The following is a 22769-nucleotide window of genomic DNA, read 5'->3' on the forward strand; positions in this document are numbered from 1 at the left end:
CCGTCACTACATATTGGTACATTCTGGTGGTCCATCACTACATATTGGTACTTTCTGGCAGTCCATTACTACATATTGGTACTTTCTGGCAGTTCATCACTACATATTGGTACTTTCTGGCGATCCAGCACTACATATTGTTACTTTCTGGTGGTCCGTCACTACATATTGTTACTTTCTGGTGGTCCATCACTACATATTGGTACTTTCTGGTGGTCCGTTACTACATATTGGTACTTTCTGGTGGTCCATCACTACATATTGGTACTTTCTGGCAGTCCATCACTACATATTGATACATTCTGGTGGTCCATCACTACATATTGTTACTTTCTGGTGGTCCGTCACTACATATTGGTACTTTCTGGTGGTCCATCACTACATATTGTTACTTTCTGGTGGTCCGTCACTACATATTGGTACTTTCTGGCAGTCCATCACTACATATTGGTACTTTCTGGGGGCCCATCCCTACATATTGGTACTTTCTGGCAGTTCATCACTACATATTGGTACTTTCTGGCGATCCAGCACTACATATTGGTACTTTCTGGCAGTCCATCACTACATATTGGTACTTTCTGGGGGCCCATCCCTACATATTGGTACTTTCTGGCAGTTCATCACTACATATTGGTACTTTCTGGCGATCCAGCACTACATATTGGTACTTTCTGGCAGTCCATCACTACATATTGGTACTTTCTGGGGGCCCATCCCTACATATTGGTACTTTCTGGCAGTTCATCACTACATATTGGTACTTTCTGGCGATCCAGCACTACATATTGGTACTTTCTGGCAGTCCATCACTACATATTGGTACTTTCTGGCAGTCCATCACTACATATTGGTACTTTCTGGCAGTCCATCACTACATATTGGTACTTTCTGGGGGCCCATCGCTACATATTGATACTTCCGACCAAAAAAGTACTGGCAATACCGTCCTTTCAAGAGGAAGACTGCTATATCTAGACATATCGATATTTATACAAAAGAGCTTTTCAATGCTCTTGAAATTTAAAGAAGAAATGTATTCGAAACGGGATGAAACTGACAATGTAGAGCCCTCAGTGATGTTAACACAATAGAGCTCTCAGTGATGTTAACACAATAGAGCTCTCAGTGATGTTAACACAATAGAGACCTCAGTGATGCTGACACAATAGAGCCCTCAGTGTTGCTAACACAATAGAGCTCTCAGTTACATTACCGTAATAGAACCCCTCAGTCACAGGAGCAGCAACACTAGAGCAGTCGGTCTACCTTACATGACTAAGGAGAGATACAGGTTTTCTAAGTGCACGCGTAAATATTTCAAGAATCCTGGTAGAATTTGCTTCAAGGTAATTTTGTAACAAGCGTCAAAAGATAGTTATTTGCTTAGCTAAACGAACTAGAGGGTTCAGTTCCTGAACCGATTATGTGCCTCTGTAATCCTTTACACCACCGCCCACGGGATGGGTATGGGGTGCATAATAAAGAAAGAAATTGAATTGAATTCAATTGAGTAAATCATAGGCTACGCTTGTCTAGGTAGCGGTTGAACCCAAACATGTATCGAATATCGTATATTTCGCCAATATCGATAATGGCCACGTAACCTAACCTAGGTAAAACTATTCAGCACATTCTAGTATATAATGATATTACCAAAGATTTGAGAAATGTAAATTTTGAATACGTCTTTGTGTTCGGCTGCCACTTGGATAAGGCTGTTCTGAGGACAGTTGGTTTATTAACCCGTTCTCAGATCAAGTCTATTTCATCCAGCAGTCGACCCCAAGGACCCATTCATCAATTTTAATATGCTGTGAATGTTCTCAAATATAAATTAATATTGTTATATATTAGCACACTGTGCATATTTGGGCATGGGTTAGACTAGTTTAGGTAATTTACTTCTCTAAATAACAGTTTCTTAACTTGTTAACAATTTAATAAACAAATTTGGGTCCCGGACTTGAAGATATTTTTTCAATAGTCCGCTTTTTGTTGACATAGTTTATTGGATTTTATATGATAACAAAAACCTGATACCCTTGGCTTGATATAATCTGGGTGTTCAGGGGAGATAATTGTCTACTTTGCCAGTGATTGATACGTGCTGGAGAGGCTATTTCTACCATATCGTTCGCTGAGTACGTTAGCATTTTACTGTGCACATTTTGGACCTGGCCCTCCAGTATCTTCCATATATATATTTGAAAATAGTTGGGGCGTTTCCTATCACCTAATGCCCCTGACCATCTAGCAGTAAATAGGTACCTGCAGGAGTTAGTCAGCTTGTTCTGTTGCACTGTGGGGATGGGGTTAGTTATTCGACCCTTTGGGGGGTGGGGGGTGGATCTCGATAAAAGCCTAGCATGTACTATATGTATAAACTGGCTTCCTGTCCCCCCAACACAACGAATTATTGTTATTATTATTATTTGGTACCTCTCTCGTCTTCTTTCTAAGAGAGTACATTTTGAGAGCTATGAGACGGTCCTAATAATTTGTCATATAACCTCTCTACATTCCCACTGTTTCAGCAATCTCTCCTGCTCCGAAAAGGGAAGTGAGTACCGAGCCGTACTCAAGCCGGGACAGTACCAGTGATGTGAATAGATGGAGCAAAGGTTCTCTTAATCCATCCCGTCATGTTCCTAGTTAATGCTATATTTGTTTCAGGTCGTCAGACATCATTATTCCTAAATGTTTTACCTCTACGAGTAGATCTGAGCGTGCCTGTACCCTGTACTTCGTTATCATGTTATTTTTCGTTACTCAATTGAAGTCTATTAATATCTGCTTGTAGTTTTCAATGTCTTCCACAGAAGTAATCTTCATGTTGATTTTTGTATCGTCCCTCAAGGATAACACGAAGCTGTGACTAGTATTTTTTTCTGTATCTGATATAATAAGGAGAAAAAGCAGTGGTTCAAGGACTGTGTCCTGAGATACAGAGCTATTCACTGTGCTTGAACTTGATTTTGTTTGTTTTAACTATACTTTTTGCGTTCTGTTTAAGTTTGACTGCAAACCCATCGCCCCACTTTACCCGTTATTCTTTTTATCTCATTTTATGGGCTATCACTCCATGGTCACACTTATCATATGCCTTTGCAAAGTTTGTGTATACAACATTTTGTTTTTCTTCTAGGAAAAACTTTTTTTTTTTTGCTTATAGGAGCTGCCTCGTATGGGCCGATAGGCTTTATGCAGTTACCTTTATTTTTATGTTTTAATGCTTCAGTGATTTTGTTGTAGGGATTGAGTAATTGCAAAAAACAGGTTCTTCCCGCTCTACATCTATGTTGATCTGGGTTGTGAAGTTCATTGTTCTACATAAAACTGGAGATCTTGATCCCTGATCACTCCTTCAAAAACTGTGTGTGATGTAAGTTCGGCCGGTCCATAGTTTTTGGCCAATTTTTCAGCCTCACTTGTGTGGAGCTATTTCTTAGCTCCACGGAGCTTAGCTTCCACGGAGACTTAAGCAGTCTCCGTGGTGTAGTGGTAAGACACTCGCCTGGCGTTCCGCGAGCGCTATGTCATGGGTTCGTATCCTGGCCGGGGAGGATTTACTGGGCGCAATTCCTTAACTGTAGCCTCTGTTTAACGCAACAGTAAAATGTGTACTTGGATGAAAAAACGATTCTTCGCGGCAGGGGATCGTATTCCAGGGACCATAGGATTAAGGACTTGCCCGAAACGCTACGCGTACTAGTGGCTGTACAAGAATGTAACAACTCTTGTATACATCTCATTACATTATTATTATTATTATTATTATTTCTGCTGCTTTAAGTTCTTCTGGTATCTCGCCGGTATCCAGGCTTTTCTCCATATTACACTGATCACTTGTGCTACTGGTACTTTACATTTCTTTATAAATGTGGAATTCCAGGATTGGTGATTGTTACGACCCCGGGTGCCTCTATGATATAGAAACAAAGGGTCAGAGTGGGTCCATAGAATTACCAAAAGCTACCCAAAGCATGCTAGCATTACGTAAGTAATGAAGAAAGTATATTTACTCACTATGATGTTGATGCTTAATGCAGAACATAATCAAACTTATTTTTACACTAAAATAATCTAATTTCATAACGAAATTGGAAATAAATATGTAGCAGGTGACGCCATAGGAAGCCGAGGGTCCAAGCGACAATGTTGAGGAGCGACTTATCCAAGATATATTAGTCGCCGGGAGTGTTTGCTGCCATATCAGCCTCCTACACAGTCATCGAGTAGTCCCACATTGCTCAAATTGTCGCAAATTTCATTGGTGATATTAAGAAGTATGATGCGTATTTATGATAATATATTTGATAAATATATTATCCACCTCATCCAAAACTTTTGTCACCTCAGACGGCTGAGCGGACAGAACACTGGGCGCGTGATCCTGTGGTCCCGGGTGCCGGCGAGAAACAATGGGCAGAGTTTCTTTCAACCTGATGCCCCTGTTACCTAGCAGTAAATAGGTACCTGGGAGTTAGTCAGCTGTCAAAATATCTGAAATGTCGGAAATTTGACTCCTTAGCGTGATTTTTTAGCCGAATTCTGACTGCACCTATTTTCATTTTCATATTAAGAATTTTTATACCGAAAATATGCCAATTACTGAATACGGCGGTGGGTCATATTTTGCCCAAACCCCCGTGAAGTTTTCAAAATGTCTAAAATGTCGGAAATTTGACTCCTGAGCGTGATTTTTAAGCCGATTTCTGACTCTCTGCACTTATTTTCATTTTCAAATTACGACTTTTTTTACCGAAAATATGCTAATTACTGAATTCGGCGATGGGTCATATTTTGCCCAAACCCCCCTGCAGTTTTCAAAATATCTGAAATGTCGGAAATTTGACTCCTGAGCGTTATTTTTTAGCCGATTTCTGGCTCACTGCACATATTTGGAATTTAAAATTACCATATTTTATACCGAAAATATGCCAATTAGTGAAAACTGTAAGAAGTTTTGGGCAACATGTGACCCACGGTTGCAAACGCATACCAACGAATATTGATCGGATATTTTTAACAAAATTATTGTCTTGTGGAGTCGAGTTAACTTCCAGACACTTTTTTTTAATATATAATAAATGTTTTTTTTGCTATTAATGAAATATACTATTATAAACACGCATTCTATTTGTTAATATCACCTATTAAATTTGCGACAATTTAAGCAATGTGGGACTACTGGATGACTGTGTACAGGAGGCTGATATGGCAGCAAACACTCCCGGCGACCATATATCTTGGATAAGTCACTCCACGACATTGTCGTTTGGACCCTCGACTTCCTATGGCGTCACCTGCAACATATCTACTTCCAATTTCGTTATGAAATTAAATTATTTTAAAGTAAAAATAGGTTTGATCATGTTCTACATTCAGCATCAACAGTGTAGTGAGTAAATATACCATTTATCTTCACTACTTACGTAGTGCTAGCAAGCTTTGGGAAAGCCTATGGACCGGCCAGGGGTAGAACAAGTACAACCCATCCGCCGAATAGACAGTACGTTTTAATACTAAATGTAATAAGTACATTCCTGTCTGTCTGCATAGTCCATAAATACACTTAATTGTGCTGTTAAAGTTGCCTTCCCATATATTCTTCTCATTTTCTGTTAAGACACTCAAAGTTTCTAGGTTAACGTTTTCATGATAAACTTTATATTCACAAGTTTTAAATATAAAGAATTTCTTTTTCAGTTTTATTTAACAATAGAGATTTTATACAAAATTTGAAAGTATCCTGAGTTACTTTATAATTTATTGAAAGACTTTAGTTTTCTTTTATTAGTTTCATAAAACTGTAATAGCAATATGGATGTAGGTTAAGTACTAATTGTAATTAAGAAGCAATAAATGCTGTTTACATGCTTAATTGTCCTCCTACACTCCTAAGGTTAGCTTAGGTCGTGGTTTTCTAGACAGTTTTTCAGGTAAACTCTAATATTCACAATAATTTGGTGTGATGCTGGCGATTAAGTGTATTTATGTACTATGCTGATAGTCAGGATTGTACTTATTACATTTAGTATTAAAACGTACTGTCTATTCTGTATATCTATTTAGTATATTTCTGCCCGAAACGCTGCGCGTACTAGTGGCTTTACAAGAGTGTAATTACTGTACTATGTATTCTCACGAACCCAATGTACCTTCTTGTATATAAATAAATAAATAAATAAATAAATAAATATATAAATATATAAATAAATAAATAAATAAATAAATAAATAAATAAATAAATAAATAAATAAATAAATATATAAATATATAAATAAATAAATATATAAATAAATAAATATTCGGAGGATGGGCTGCACTTTACAGATGTTGAGTGGCAGTTTGTTTAAGGTACTGCCAACCGTATGATGTAGGTTTCATGCTTATTTTGAGAGGATAAGAAAGTTTCTTCAGTGGGAAGGAAGTTAGAAGGTTACACTATAGGTTATGTTAATATTTAAGAGAATGGTGGCTGCTTAGTAGTTTAGAGAAAGTCGTTACTGTACGACAGTTGGGTCAAGCAGGCGCCGTGGTGGTGGACGAGGAGAGGTCAGAGCTTTGAATGACGCTGGCGGGGATGGTTATGGTGAAATGGCGCTCCTGGCTCTTAACCGATAAGTTCCTCATTCCCTTAATTTATACTAAAGCCACCATTCATTATTCATTATTTATAATGTTCGATTGCTACTCCAGCTTAGGGTAGGTATATGTTTTATGGTATATAAAGCTGGAGAGAATTATTGTGTGTTGGGTGAGGGAGAAATGATTTAAAGCGTTAAGCTTAAGACCAGTATAGGCCTACTTCTAGTATTGTCTGTGTAATTCATACTCCGGCCTATGTGGAGTATCAGATGTAGAGTACATGTAGATCAGATAGAGCAAATGCTATTGTCCTGGTGGGAAGTTGTAAACGAATAAAATACTGTTAATATGTATGTAGCCACTAGTTACACCAGTGTGGAGTAGCCTCCACACTGGTGTAAGAACCTTAACACAGGATCATCATTATTTATGGGAGTAAATTCCCAGGTGCTCGGACCTTGTGTAACTCTTGGGGGTTTTCAAGTGTTAAACACTATAATTATTTAGGGCCAAATGTAAGAGGTGAATAACTAGTTACTTTGCAACACAGCCAACACACGTGGAGCCATGACAAGGACGCGGGGCTGAGTGCAGCATGGGCTTGTGCTGCACTCGTGGTGACATCTGTTACACACTCGTGGTGACATCTGTTACACACTCGTGGTGACATCTGTTACACACTCGTGGTGACATCTGTTACACACTCGTGGTGACATCTGTTACACACTCGTGGTGACATCTGTTACACACTCGTGGTGACATCTGTTACACACTCGTGGTGACATCTGTTACACACTCGTGGTGACATCTGTTACACACTCGTGGTGACATCTGTTACACACTCGTGGTGACATCTGTTACACACTCGTGGTGACATCTGTTACACACTCGTGGTGACATCTGTTACACACTCGTGGTGACATCTGTTACACACTCGTGGTGACATCTGTTACACACTCGTGGTGACATCTGTTACACACTCGTGGTGACATCTTTTACACACTCGTGGTGACATCTGTTACACACTCGTGGTGACGTCTGTTACACACTCGTGGTGACGTCTGTTACACACTCGTGGTGACGTCTGTTACACACTCGTGGTGACATCTGTTACACACTCGTGGTGACGTCTGTTACACACTCGTGGTGACGTCTGTTACACACTCGTGGTGACATCTGTTACACACTCGTGGTGACATCTGTTACACACTCGTGGTGACATCTGTTACACACTCGTGGTGACATCTGTTACACACTCGTGGTGACATCTGTTACACACTCGTGGTGACATCTGTTACACACTCGTGGTGACATCTGTTACACACTCGTGGTGACATCTGTTACACACTCGTGGTGACATCTGTTACATTGTCTCGAATTTGGATATCGTTCATCAAGAAGCGGTTTGGGTGGTCAACTTTCATGTTGTTTATCGGGGTGCTAAATAGCCTCAGGTCTTTTAGGATTTCATTAATTTTTTATTGTCCTCTATATGTGAACCTTCTTTTGTAAGTATAAGTCCAATACTGGTGTAGAATTTTTATTTTGGTTTTGCAATGAGGGGAAAATCTGGATTTTCGATTTTTTTTTTATCTTAGATTAATAGTTTTGTTCCAATTTCATTTCCTTAGACTGGTATGACAGCTTTAGTGTCTGGTCTACTTCTGCGATCTCCCTGTTTACATTTATTCTTGTTTGTTGTGATAGTCGTGTTTGCTAAAGCCTTTTCCTGAGTTTTTCCGTTCTTTTGTAGAGTCGTTTGCGTTCTCTTACTGACCCTCCGCAAAGGCACATGATTCAAGCAAGACTTTGTAGGCTTCCGCAGTCATTTAGTTGTTCCTTACGTGGAAGTTTTCTTCCTTAAGACGGTTTCCAAGTGATTTTTTGTATACTTTGTATATTTTTTTCCCTGTCAATCCTCTTATTTTTAAACTTGAATTGATTGAACAACCTTTCTTGCTTATTAATCCTTTTGGACATTTTACGTGCAATTATGTTAGTTTGAACTTCAGTAAGCTTTTGATCTCAGTACATAGTATCTGAGCTTATAATGACTCTGATTATTTCATCGTTTGTGAATATCAAATCGAGAATATTTCGTTCCTAGTTGGCTCTGTTATCTATTGGTTGAGCAAACATTTGCCACAGAATCAACACTTTGGCATCCTGATGACGCTCTTGGCGTCATCAAAACAATACACAAAGAGCGGGAGGTTGACACACTCGGCGTTATGCATTAATTTTTCCTTATTCTTATTATTAGGCATAAACATTGTGAGTGAAATAGTTTAACATGTGGTTGTGTGCTTACATGTGATGCCTGGCCTACCTTCCGGTGCTATGCTGGTGGCCCGCCGGACACCCGTTCCCTGACCTGTGACTGGTTACTTCCAGGTTAATTACCTGTTATAATATTATTATCTGTTAGTCTCCATCTTAAACTTGTTAGACTAGAGTCTCCCAGGAAGATAACATCAGGTACTGGGTTTGCTAATATATCTATACAAGGGTAAAGAAACACATGTATGATAGCTTTGCTCATGTCGCTTCAGGAAGCCAGACACGTGCAGTATAATTAATTACAAACTATTTAAATTACGTGAATAATACAAAAAAAATTATGTACTTATGCTACCAGGGACCACGTCGACGATCAGTTATTAATTTATTTATGATAAGGAATTTCTCCTATGCAGATATGGCCATATACACTTATACAATGCTAACCCGCATACATACATTTTGTCTGTCCTACATAGACAGAGTTAGAGAGCTGCTACATAGTGAGTTATTGAGTACTCAATCCCAGGTGACTAAAGTGCTTATACAATACTAACTAGGAGGCATATACGTTAATCTGTACGACATAGATGGAGTCAGAGATCTGCTTTAAGCTATACATGCTTCTTAACTAAGATTTATAAATCAGAATATATTAATGGTACTCTATTATTGAGTGCTCCTGTGCACTCTAATACAAGAGGATACAACTGCTCCTGTGCACTCTACCACCAGAGTATACAACTGCTCCTGTGCACTCTACCACCAGAGTACACAACTGCTCCTGTGCACTCTACCACCAGAGTACACAACTGCTCCTGTGCACTCTACCACCAGAGTACACAACTGCTCCTGTGCACTCTACCACCAGAGTACACAACTGTTCCTGTGCACTCTCCCATCAGAGTATACAACTGCTCCTGTGCACTCTACCACCAAAGTACACAACTGCTCCTGTGCACTCTACCACCAGAGTACACAACTGCTCATGTGCACTCTACTACCAAAATACATAACTCATTCAAGGTTCCCAGTACATACAATTTATACAATAGTGTATCTCTACAAAGTCTTATAAACATTCTAGTATAAATATAGCATCATATATAAGACTATGAATGTGGTTCTATTACAACAGGTCGAGGGTGGCTGGCTGGCTGGACCCCCTATTGCCTGAGCAGCCAGCCTGTCTGGCTCCTCAGCCATAGAAATATTAATTTATAACTCTGAGGTGAGTCTATTGACGTTTGAGGTCTGTGTCATTTGCTCTGGAAGCTTCGGGTGGAGGCTTCTACAGTCTTCAGTGTATCCGTCTTCTTGACTACCGGGGCATGGTATGGACGCATGGTATGGACGTTGTCCCGAATTTCTAAGTTTCATAGTTTAGTTTGGTTACCCCGAGTTTCTTTCTTCCACTTTCTTTGAGTTGCTCCTATATGTTTCTTCGTCTCATTTTCGTTCCCAGAGTCCAACGAGGGGCATTTGCCTTATTTGATCTCATATGAAAAAGGCTATTCATGTCCACTTTGTCACTTTGATATAGTATTATGTACGGTGTGATCATGTTTCCTCCCTGGTCTTCCTCTCGAGTCATTAGGTTGAGTTCTCGTATCTAGTCATCTTTGTTTACTTAGCTTCAAAATAAAGCTGATAGCCCTGATAAAAACCTTTAAACTATTTGAAGTTTGTATTTGTGCTACACGAGTTGCTGTACCAACGATGCATATGTTAGCATTGGTCTGACGTAAGTTGCTTGAGAACCTCTGCAAGAGGCAGGACGGAATGGTTAGCTCTCAGCTAAGGAAGGGGGAATTATCAGGGGAAAGCGCCAAGCTATTACGACTATATAGCACTGGGAAGGGGTCAGGATAAGGATTTGGGATGGGACGAGGGAAGGCATGGTGCCCAACCACTTGGAGGGTCGGGGATTGAACGCCGACCTGCATGAAGTGAGACCGTCGCTCTACCGTCCAGCCCAAGTGGTTGGCTCAGCTAAGGAGAGCTAATTCTTAAGTAGAAATTGAGAAAATTGGAGAAATATACAAATAAGAAATGAACAACAAAGACTTGCAATGAGACCTCAGAGTAAAAAACTCATCCCTAATAAGAGGGAAGGAGTGAAGCTTGAGATGAGTGCCATGGGGAGGCAGGCGGGGATTGAACCCTTCAGGAGAGCGCACGCCGCCGTGGAGACTAGCAGAGGGTGCTCTAGGTTGAGTGGTCCCGAGGGGCGAGAGAGAGAGAGGTTCATCTGCCGTACTGGGCCGCCACGGTCGCCACCTCCTCCTCCTTCTGGGGGAAGGGCAGCGTACCCCCGGCGCCATCTGTAACAATAAATAAAATAACATAAAATAAAATAAAATGTTTATTTAGGTAAGGTACATACATACAATAAATTTTTACAAAGATTGGTTGACTTATAGGTAGAGCTAGTACATACAATGCCTAAAGCCACTATTACGCAAAGCGTTTCGGGCATGATAAACTTAAATGACAATGAGACAAACGGGAGAAAATCAGTTGGAACACTGAGGTGACTCGAACCAGTGATCATGGTACTCTCTGCCGCGCACCTTGCCCCATGTACCACAACAAAGAGAGAAAGTAAGCACACATGGATCAAATATCAGGCGTGGGGGGGGGGGGATCCTTGCTTCCTCAGACACTCCAACATGACCATTACGACATCACACACATCGCCCACACTATATATAAAATTCAAAATCTTATTTCTTGCACATTACTGGCCATTCATGCCCGTGCCACCTCTCGTGGTGGCTTAATCTTCATCAATCACTCAATCTTATCTCTTGCGTTTTGTTCGGTTATTCTAGCTTAGGCTATGTTAGGGTTGTTTACAAAGTAGTGATGACGTAGCGGAGTAAATAAATAAATAAATGTTTATTTAGGTAAGGTACATACATACAAAAGATTTTACAAAGATTGATGGATTTATAGAGCTAGTACATACAATGCCTAAAGCCACTATTACGCAAAGCGTTTCGGACATACTGTGCTCAGATCTTAGTCCCTATACTCGTAATATTCGGAAATGTTCACCGTTCAGTAAATGTCCTTCAGTCAGTTGATGCATTTAAAGTCCCACTGGTTGTCTCTGGATGAACCGATACAATGGCTTGTTTGGCGATCCATCGATCGACAGTTTTCACTAATCACTAAAACTGGTGTGTGTATTCTGAATGTAAATAGTTCGATATGCCTAGAGGATCGAGCTATTAACTCTTGGATCACGCCCTTGCAACCATTGGTTCTCTAGTGGACTGACTGCCGACCTATTGTCCCTATCATTACTATAATAGGAACACTATCATAGTGTATTTTCCCTATCATTACGCGGGAACACACACACACACACACACTTGATAAAAGGGGTCAAGGAGCCTGATAGCTGTGTGGACAGCGCTCTGGACTCGTAACCCTGCGGTCCGGGTTCGATCCCCGGTGATGGCAGAAACAAAAAAAGGGACAAAGTTTCTTTCACCCTGATGCCCCTGTTACCTAGCAGTAAATAGGTACCTGGAAATTAGACATCTGTTACGGGCTGCTTCCTAGGGTGTGTGTGTAAAAAAACTAGTAGCAGTTGATTGAGTGACAGTTGAGAGGCGGGCCGAAAGAGCAGAGCTCAACCCCGTCAGCACAACTAGGTGACACACAACACATCCCCAAGATGCAGGCCACAAGTCTCAGGTTCCAATATTTACTGTTAGGTAAACAGTGAACATCAGGCGAAAATAAACGTCAACAAATATTTTGTCTCGGCTGGGGAATCAACCCGGGTCTCACGAGTGTGAGTCAGGGTCGTTTACTTCTGTACTAAAGTGGCTTGTGTGAGGGGGGGGGGTCACCATCTTAACATTCTAGTCCTTTCTAATCAACAGGACCACTCCTCCTCCCTTACGTGTCTTCCTTACACTATTGTAATTCAGAGGGAAGAATGCATTAGTTATGACACCTGACAATGTTGTGTCTCTTGAGCTCAGTTACCACACACACACACACATACATACACACACACACACACACACACACACACACACACACACACACACACACACACACACACACACACACACACACACACATATATATATATCTATATATATATATATATATATATATATATATATATATATATATATATGTCGTACCTAATAGCCAGAACGCACTTCTCAGCCTACTATTCAAGGCCCGATTTGCCTAATAAGCCAAGTTTTCATGAATTAATGTTTTTTCGTCTACCTAACCTACCTAACCTAACCTAACCTAGCTTTTTTTGGCTACCTAACCTAACCTTACCTATAAATATAGGTTAGGTTAGGTTAGGTAGGGTTGGGTAGGTTCGGTCATATATCTACGTTAATTTTAACTCCAATAAAAAAAAATTGACCTCATACATAGAGAAAAGGGTTGCTTTATCATTTCATAAGAAAAAAATTATAGTAAATATATTAATTCAGGAAAACTTGGCTTATTAGGCAAATCGGGCCTTGAATAGTAGGCTGAGAAGTGAGTTCTGGCTACTAGGTACGACATATATATATATATATATATATATATATATATATATATATATATTGTTTCCCCAAGTTCACTTGCTTTGCTTGCAATAACATCTATGTTTGTGAATGTTATTTTGAAGTTCTCTTTCTTCCGTCCATTCTCTTACCCTCAAATTAATTTGACATCCGTCCCACTGGTGCAGGAAATTGTTCTGTGTAGAGGGTATTAGTATAGGGTTATTGCATGGTCAAGGAACAACGGGGTTGTTGGTAATGGTGACATAAGCAAGTTGTCTTAGCGTGTGGAGAGTGCATCATGGTGAGTCTGGGGCTAGAGAGGTGGCTCCCAAGCTGTGGCACACGGAGGGATTTAGTTCTTGTCTAGACTTACGTGGAGGTGTAGAAGATGAGTCACAATAACGTGGCTAAAGTATGATGACCAGACCACACACTAGAAGGTGAAGGGACGACGACGTTTCGGTCCGTCCTGGACCATTCTCAAGTCGATTGTCGTCGACTTGAGAACGTCGTCGTCCCTTCACCTTCTAGTGTGTGGTCTGGTCATCTTACGTGGTGGTGTAGGAGATGAAACAATTATGCAGGTGCTGTGAGCTAGAGGGAGAGGCCAGGGAGGGTGTGAGACAGAGAGGGTCAGTATGGGATGGGGAAGGTTGTGGGTCACATTTAGGGAAGGGAGTTTTCTAGAGGATGGCTAATCTAGACTTCTGCTGCCCTTCTCTCTGGGTCTTTGGAGTTGTTTAGATATACAGGATTGTCTTTGAATTCACGTATCGTTTCTATCACATAGTGATGGAGAGTGTATGAATAAATTGTTGGTACAGTTTACATTTGGTCAGGTCAACAGATAATGAAAAATTCCCAGATTTTCAGATAATGAAAATTCCCAGAGATACGTATAACTGAGTCTAAGCTGACCAGTAGTAACATCTAGGAGCCTGCTGATTATATTGGATGATCCATAGATGTGTGGCTCCTCTTGCATGATAGTATGATGATAGATGGAACTGCTGTTGTAGAATTCACTTTGCCTCGGATCTACAGGGTTTTGTTGAAGTACTTTGCGATTTATTGTTCTCAAGCTGCTTACAGGCAATCCAAGGTTATAATCGACTCCTTTGAAGGCAGATTTTTTTGGCTAACTCATCAGCTTCATCATGCATTCGGAGGCTGGAATCCACGTTAATAATTTTGTTGTATTTGTGTCTAGCTTCAGACATGAGCATGTTAGTTATTTCTTATAGTTGTGCGCAATTAAGGATGATAAAGAATCACTTACAATTGATATATCAAGTTTGGAAACATATGAGTGTAAGAAGCAATGCAAATAGTTCGGTCTGAAGGGGTAGACCTAGATTAAACTAACACGCCCTCACAAGGCGCAGATACAATACAATACAATACAATTTTATTTAGGTAAGGTACATACATACAATAAATTTTTACAAGGATTGGTTGACTTATAGGTAGAGCTAGTACATACAATGCCTAAAGCCACTATTACGCAAAGCGTAATAGTGTTTTTCGGGCATTTCGGGCAGTTAGATGATGCTAACACGCCCTCACAAGGCGCAGATGATGCCAACTCCCTCACAAAGCGCGGTTGTTGCCAACTAGAGGCCAAGGCAGATGGAGATATGAGGCTATAAATATGATGATTGTACCCACAGGGAGGACGAGCTGGGTCGTTTGAACCAAGTACTGTCCACTACTGTCCCACTGTGGATAGGTACGGAGTCCATACCTAGTTAAACACAAGACAAAGTTGGAGAAGATTCAGAGGTATGCCACCAGACTAGTCCCGGAAATAAGAGGTATGAGCTACGAGGAAAGACTATGGGAGCTAAACCTCACGTCCCTGGAAGACAGAAGAGTAAGGGGAGACATGATCACCACCTACAAACTTCTCAGGTGAATTGACAGGGTGAACAAAGACAAACTATTTAGCACGGGTGGAACACGAACAAGGGGACACAGGTAGAAACTTAGTACCCAAATGAGCCACAGAGACGTTAGAAAGAATTGTTTCAGTGTCAGAGTAGTTAACAGATGGAATGCACTAAGCAGTGATGTGGTGGAGGCTGACTCCATACACAGTTTCAAATGTAGATTTTATAGAGCCCAATAGGCTCCAGATGTGTAGACCAGTTGATTGGCAGTCGAGAGGTGGGACCAGGGAGCCAAAGCTCAACCCCCGCAAGCACAACTAGGCGAGTACTATACTGACGAGCAGAGTTATCTGCCGGCTACTGACAAGATACTGATCCAACTGACCTCTGAAACCTGTTGTTGTTATAGATTAAGCTACTCGGAACAAGTTCCAAGTAGCACGGGCTATGGTGAGCCCGTAACTTACCTGGCACAGGAGCGGGGCAAGTAGCACGGGCTATGGTGAACCCGTAGTGGACTTACCTGGCACAGGAGCGGTGCTGCTGAAATCTGTCTTACCAGCAGGCTTATCCTGCCTGTCTGTCCCGGTTATACCTGTAGGCTGGCCCTTCCTGCCCCCATCCTACATTTGATGGTAGGATGCCCCCGTCCCAGTTGGTTGACAGTCAAGATGCGGGACCAAAGAGCCAAAGCTCAACCCCTGCTTGTGTTGAGTATGCAGGCTGACCCATCTTGGGCCCGTCCCACGCGGGAGGGAGGTGCATGGTCTGGTTCAAGAACCACACGGAGCGTGGCTGTGAAAGTTTGCTGACCCTGATATATACGAGACCCGGCTCTCGTCCGGCTCCCCCAAACGGGCCACACCGGAACCGCCATCGACTCATCCACAGCGCTCGCTTCCTTAGACTAAAGTCGTTCTAATGAGGGGACCGCCACCCCTTGTGTTTATTTATTATGATATTTTTGATGTTCTGAAGGTTTTTAAGGTTCCAGTAATACTTTATCGGTAAACTTGTAAGTGATTCTTTGCAATTAAATCTTTTGTCTTCAAAGATTTCAACAACACGTTAGCTAGTGATCTTTTGCGTAGTTTGGTAATGGCTGCCGCCTCTCAATGAAGGATTAGTTTTAATCTTGTTTCCTCGCCTTTATCCAGTCACTCCAATAGCCGATAGCTTTCTACGATGCATATAAGCTTAAGCTAAAGGCCTTGGGGGTCCGTCAAAATTTGGTGTAGTAATTAAATACATTAAATCATCACTGTGTTCTTTGACTAACTGAAATGAAGATAATCACGAGAGAAACAAATTTAGAATTTGAAATTTGCTACATTTTTGGCTAGCAAAGTCATTAATAATTTCTTTACAGTCAAGTGTGCGCATATATGACAAGAATCTGTACTTCGTGCTCAATTCTAAGTATACATCCATGGCATGCAGCTGATTAATGACAGCTAGAAAAACATTGGTACGAAATGGTTCACGTGTTGAGCCTGACAGCTCAGTTTCGTGGTCCTTCATGAAACGTCATTTTCGCGCTGTGCTTATGTTTCCTGCCGTCTCGTTATGTAAGGTGACACTACCATTGTTATCAAATTCATCTGTGATGCAAAAAATTCTTTCAGCGAATAAAGATTTGTATGCATCTGCCTCGATAAGTTAAGTGGGTTGCTAAGGTTTGTACGTTCCTACATAGGTAACAATGTTGCATTTATTATTTTCGTTCCTGGTTAGGCAAACCAGTTGCATTTTTTACAGAATGGCAAACTGAGAGCACAAGTTGATCTTCTACTCTCTCCCTCTCGTGTTCAGGTCCTTGACGTCACCACCATCCCAGTTTAGCATCAAGAGTTTTAGAGAACTCGGAGCCGTGCTGGTACAGAGTGGTGAAAATATTGAGAAAAAAAACAGCTGGTTAGAAAGTCGGTAATCAAACCGTTAGGGGCAAATCGGTTTTGGACGCTGGTTTTGATAACTAATTATACGGCCCGGGTATGGGGAGGGGTGTAAATATAAAAAAAGAGTGGACCCTACTACGGGCTCGCCATAGCCTGTGCTACTTGGAACTTTTTGTTCCAGGTAGCGAATCTTAACAACAACGAGTGGACCCAGTGTAGAGTCCGGTCCTCCATCATAATCGGACGTGGGGCGACCCACGAGTCGAGCAGGGGAAAAAAGAAAAGAAAAGAGATGTGTTGAGATGAAAGCAACAGATAACAAACATTAATTAGACATCACTGCACCTCACTCACCAGAGCCCAAAAAGGGGAGGCAGAAGTGCATGGGTAACCTCACGAGGTAACAAAGATGGAGAGTATACGTAGGTAACCATTGAAGGGTCTCAGTGCCAGCTCATAGGGACCAATAGGGATAATGACTCTACAATACTCAATTGACCCAATGTCTAACCCAACGCGTCAACCCGGCAAGCTGATAGATTCGGGGAAGCCTAAATGCACCTCCTGTTTTACTCATGTTACCTCACCAAAAAAATGTGCCACCCGCCCGATGGGAACAATCCAGAATACGTATTCATATTCATGTAGAGTACCGTAGAAACAAGACAATGATAGACATAAGTTATTTACATTAACTGATATCAGTAAATGATACATTCTTATTTCACAAATTAAATTTTAGTTTGTAGGCTTTTTTCGATTTCGTTCTCAGAGTACACAACTCGATTTCCGCACAGCCTCTTAACGCTCCAAGAGTACGTGGCCATCTTGGTTGTCTTATACGAGTCATTTACGCGATTTTTTGGCTCGCTATTACACAGGAATGTCAAATGTCAGTTTTTCTCGCTTTCCCTTTGCCTACTGTCGTAAATTTTTCAACACGTGCAATTGTTCGGCGCCATACCAACTTAAAGTGTGTACGCTCTACAAAAAAAAAAAAAAAAAAAAATACTGTACAAAATTTTAACCAAAATGCCATAAAACAAACGATGTAATAGGCAAAAAACTATAATTTTTAAATCGGCGCCCAAAAATTGGTTAACGTGTGAGATCTTAGCAGATTTTTTTTCTAATTATAGATAAATAAGTAATTTTAATCTGTAGAGGGACACACGATAGGTAATAAATGTCACCATTAGCACAGAAACAACGTTAAAAACCTAAAAATAGAGAAATAGGCGTACGCAGTACAGAAACATAATCCCTTTTATTTCCATGACTAACACCCAACCCATCCTCTCGACCAGTACGTATCATTTTGTATGTTATGGTCGCCCAATGTATACACAACAAATTATGAAAAGTAGCAGCTCACAAATATCAGTTTTCTATGCATCGGTAGGTTAGGTTGGTTGCTTGAGATGTTCCTTTCTAGTTAAGTTAGCACCATATGTATTTTGTGCATTGTGGCAGCTCACGAAAATAGGCTGTCACCATCCAGAAGAGATTGTTCCGTGCATATACAGTATTACAATCATGTAATGCTGGCAGGGGGGGGGGGGGTGTTCCGGCAGTGCCCTGGTCGACTCAAAAAAACTGCATCAGTTATGCCATTGAATACCAATCAACTGATAAAACTACAGACTCTGCCCCAATACGTCAGACTTCATGAAGGGCGGCATTGCATGATGGGTAGGGCCAACCCTGACCCTCCTTTGACTCTTCCCCCCCCCCCCCACATAACACCCTGCAAAGTTTGGTGAGACTAGCCCAAAATATCTGGCCTCCAATGTTGGACAAACTTACACAGCACTCTGTTAAGTCAACACGATTGCCACTTGTCAATAGCCAATTACTATACCACTTGAATACCATTATAAATGAACACTTAACTCAAAGTCACCAATGCTCAATTTTCACTACACCAACAATGTCCTGCTTCCATTAAGCCAACAATGTCACACTTCCACTCAACCAACAATGTCACACTTCCACTCAACCAACAATGTCACACTTCCACTCAACCAACAATGTCACACTTCCACTCAACCAACAATGTCACACTTCCACTCAACCAACAATGTCACACTTCCACTCAACCAACAATGTCACACTTCCACTCAACCAACAATGTCACACTTCCACTAAACCAACAATGTCACACTTCCACTAAACCAACAATGTCACACTTTCACTAAATCATAAACGCTTGGTTCTTACAATGCCAAGATGCACAATCTTTTAATCACTTTTTAAAGCCTTAATAACCTTAAATCATCTTCACTAAATACACTATTAGGCACAGCTGTTACTATAATTACTGCCAGAGCCAGGATTAATCAAGCATATACATGTCCACTTACAAATTCCGTACATCTTTCCTAGATCATGGCAGCTTTGTTTACATTTATTATAATTTGCAAGTTTCAAAACTACAACCCAATATTATTATTATTATAAACAATCTCGTTTTGCTTCCGAGCTCAAACTGTTGAATAAATATAACCAAAGCTGCCATAATTGAAGAAAGTTGTACATGTTTCATAAGTGGATGTGTAAATGTTTGATGAATCTTGGCCCTGGGCTATCTTGCCGAGGATTTGTTATTCAACCAGGGGAAAAAAATTAATTCTTTTTTTACCATCACAATATTTCTAGTTCAAAAATTATTTCAGCTTGTAATGTATCCATCTTACTGCTCAATGCATGTTAGGAGAATTTTAGGTGAGCAGTGGTAACATCTGGTCAAGAGGATAGGTTGTAAATGAATAATGCATATTGTCCATAGGTGTTCATTTTACTGGCCACCACAACTCTGTAATAGACTCAAGCTAAGGAAACAAAACTGCCGAAAATATTAGAAAGTTCTCTTGCAAACGTAGACAGATGGAATAAGTTAAGTGAGAAGGTGATGGATGCCAAAACTGTCATTAGTTTCAAAGCTTCATATGACAGAATACTGGGAAGACAAGACACCACAAGCGTAGCTCTCATCCTGTAACTACACTGAGGTAACTACACTTAGATAATTACTACCAGTTCACACCAACCATTCCTGTGCAGTCAGTGATTCACAATAGCATGGCTGAAGATATGATGACCAAACCACACACACCAGTAAATGAAAAAACGACATTTCAGTCTGTCTAAGACTTGATAATACTCCAGGACTAATCGAACCATCATTATTTCTTTGTTTTTTGATGGGTGGTTTGGTCATTAACCACTCCTGTGCATCATTCATATCCACACCAATCCCCAAAGTATTTACACAATAGAGTGACACCTCGGCTTACGAATGCCCCTCTTTATGAACTTTTTGGGTTAAGAGCCCAATTTCTTCATAAAATTTGAATCGGATTATGAACTTTGCCTTGGGAGACGAAGTTTGTTGATATGCGTATGACATAGGTTGTACGGTGACTCAGTTTACCAGTGCCTATAGACATGTGACAATCGCGCCTGAATTCTTTGTAAAGAATTTCAGCGTTTTGCGGATTTTTGGGTATTTGAACGTATAAGTTATTATTATATATCTCGCCATGGGTCCCAAGAAAGTCAGTGGTAAGGTTCAAGCCAAGAAGATAATCTGGATAGATTTTTAGTGAGAAAATCAAGCAGTGACCCACAAACAGGTCCTAGTGGTATGCAGGCAAAACGTGCCAGAGTGTATCCCCAGAGAAGTCATCACTGCCTGATGTTTTAATGGAAGGGGACTCTCCTTCCAAGCACTCCAGTTGGTATACAGAATTATATGAACATGTTTGCTGATGATGCTAAGATAATAGGAAGGATAAGAAATTTAGATGATTGTCATGCCCTTCAAGAAGACCTGGACAAAATAAGTATATGGAGCACCACTTGGCAAATGGAATTTAATGTTAATAAATGTCATGTTATGGAATGTGGAATAGGAGAACATAGACCCCACACAACCTATATATTATGTGAGAAATCTTTAAAGAATTCTGATAAAGAAAGAGATCTAGGAGTGGTTCTAGATAGAAAACTATCACCTGAGGACCACATAAAGAATATTGTGCAAGGAGCCTATGCAATGCTTTCTAACTTCAGAATTGCATTTAAATACATGGATGGCGATATACTAAAGAAATTGTTCATGACTTTTGTTAGGCCAAAGCTAGAATATGCAGCTGTTGTGTGGTGCCCATATCTTAAGAAGCACATCAACAAACTGGAAAAGGTGCAAAGACATGCTACTAAGTGGCTCCCAGAACTGAAGGGCAAGAGCTACGAGGAGAGGTTAGAAGCATTAAATATGCCAAAACTAGAAGACAGAAGAAAAAGAGGTGATATGATCACTACGTACAAAATAGTAACAGGAATTGATAAAATCGACAGGGAAGACTTCCTGAGACCTGGAACTTCAAGAACAAGAGGTCATAGATTTAAACTAGCTAAACACAGATGCCGAAGAAATATAAGAAAATTCACCTTCGCAAATAGAGTGGTAGACGGTTGGAACAAGTTAAGTGAGAAGGTGGTGGAGGCCAAGACCGTCAGTAGTTTCAAAGCGTTATATGACAAAGAGTGCTGGGAAGACGGGACACCACGAGCGTAGCTCTCATCCTGTAACTACACTTAGGTAATTACACTTAGGTAATTACTAACACCTTTCCTTCTCCCCACCTCTCTCCCTCCCCTCCTCACCGTCTTCCATACGCCAACAAGAGTTATCAATAAAGGTAAGCAATAACTTGTACATAGTTTAGTTCTGAAGACTTAGGTGAATTAGGTATAAAATTTACTTTGAAGTTAATTTTTTAGGGAGTGTGGAATGGATTAATTCAATTTATATTATTTCTTATGGGAAAATTCGCTTCAGTTTACAAATTTTTTACTTACGAACCGTCTCTGGGAACGGATTAAATTTGTGAGCCGAGGTACCACTGTAGAAGACTTCAATACCCGGTACTGTTATACCAATGGTAACTAACAATGGTGATTCAACATTCAGAGTAAAAACAATAAGAATCCAATATATTATATTTTTCTGTACAATAATTATTTTGAAACAAGTATACACACACAACACACATACCAGTATATACATCTATATACTGTACTAATATATACATATTTTGCACATTATATACAGTCATTGTTCTTGATATTACTTATAAAATATCAACTTCCATTTCAATATAAAATTATTTACTCTTCTATCCATATCTCACGTATGGTATTTGCACTTTGAGTTCTACAATGCAAAAATTACCTTTGGCCACCCTTATTACTCAACATAAATCGGAAATTAGAACAATAACAATTTCCAAGCCCATTCATCACTTGGCTTTCCAAGTGAAATCTTTGAATATGTTAAATATTAAGCCACTCCACAACCTCTCAAGTGTACTCTATATCTATATAACTCTGAAGTGCAATGCTAATCCTGACCTTAAATGCTTCCGAGAGGGCTATAACAAAACCCCATGGGACACCAACCATGAAACAAATATCGTTTTGATATTCCAAGTATTGTACTGAATGAAGTGAGAGTAGCTTAAATTAAGCTACCACATTTCTGTGTGTATTTATACCTCAATAAA

General features: G+C 40.3%; 1 protein-coding gene across 1 annotated transcript in view; it reads right to left on the reverse strand.

The window, feature by feature from the left end:
* Window positions 1-10984: 10984 nt before the first annotated feature.
* Window positions 10985-22769, reverse strand: part of LOC123757449 (solute carrier family 53 member 1) — a 74363-nt gene continuing 62578 nt past the window's right edge. Inside the window, exon 15 of the mRNA XM_069327251.1 lies at window positions 10985-11198. Within this exon, the coding sequence (XP_069183352.1) occupies window positions 11122-11198 (77 nt within the window). The 3' untranslated portion in view covers window positions 10985-11121. The remainder of the gene's footprint in view (window positions 11199-22769) is intronic.

The sequence above is a fragment of the Procambarus clarkii genome, chromosome 19 (genome assembly GCF_040958095.1).
Source record: "Procambarus clarkii isolate CNS0578487 chromosome 19, FALCON_Pclarkii_2.0, whole genome shotgun sequence".
Classification (NCBI taxonomy): domain Eukaryota; kingdom Metazoa; phylum Arthropoda; class Malacostraca; order Decapoda; family Cambaridae; genus Procambarus; species Procambarus clarkii.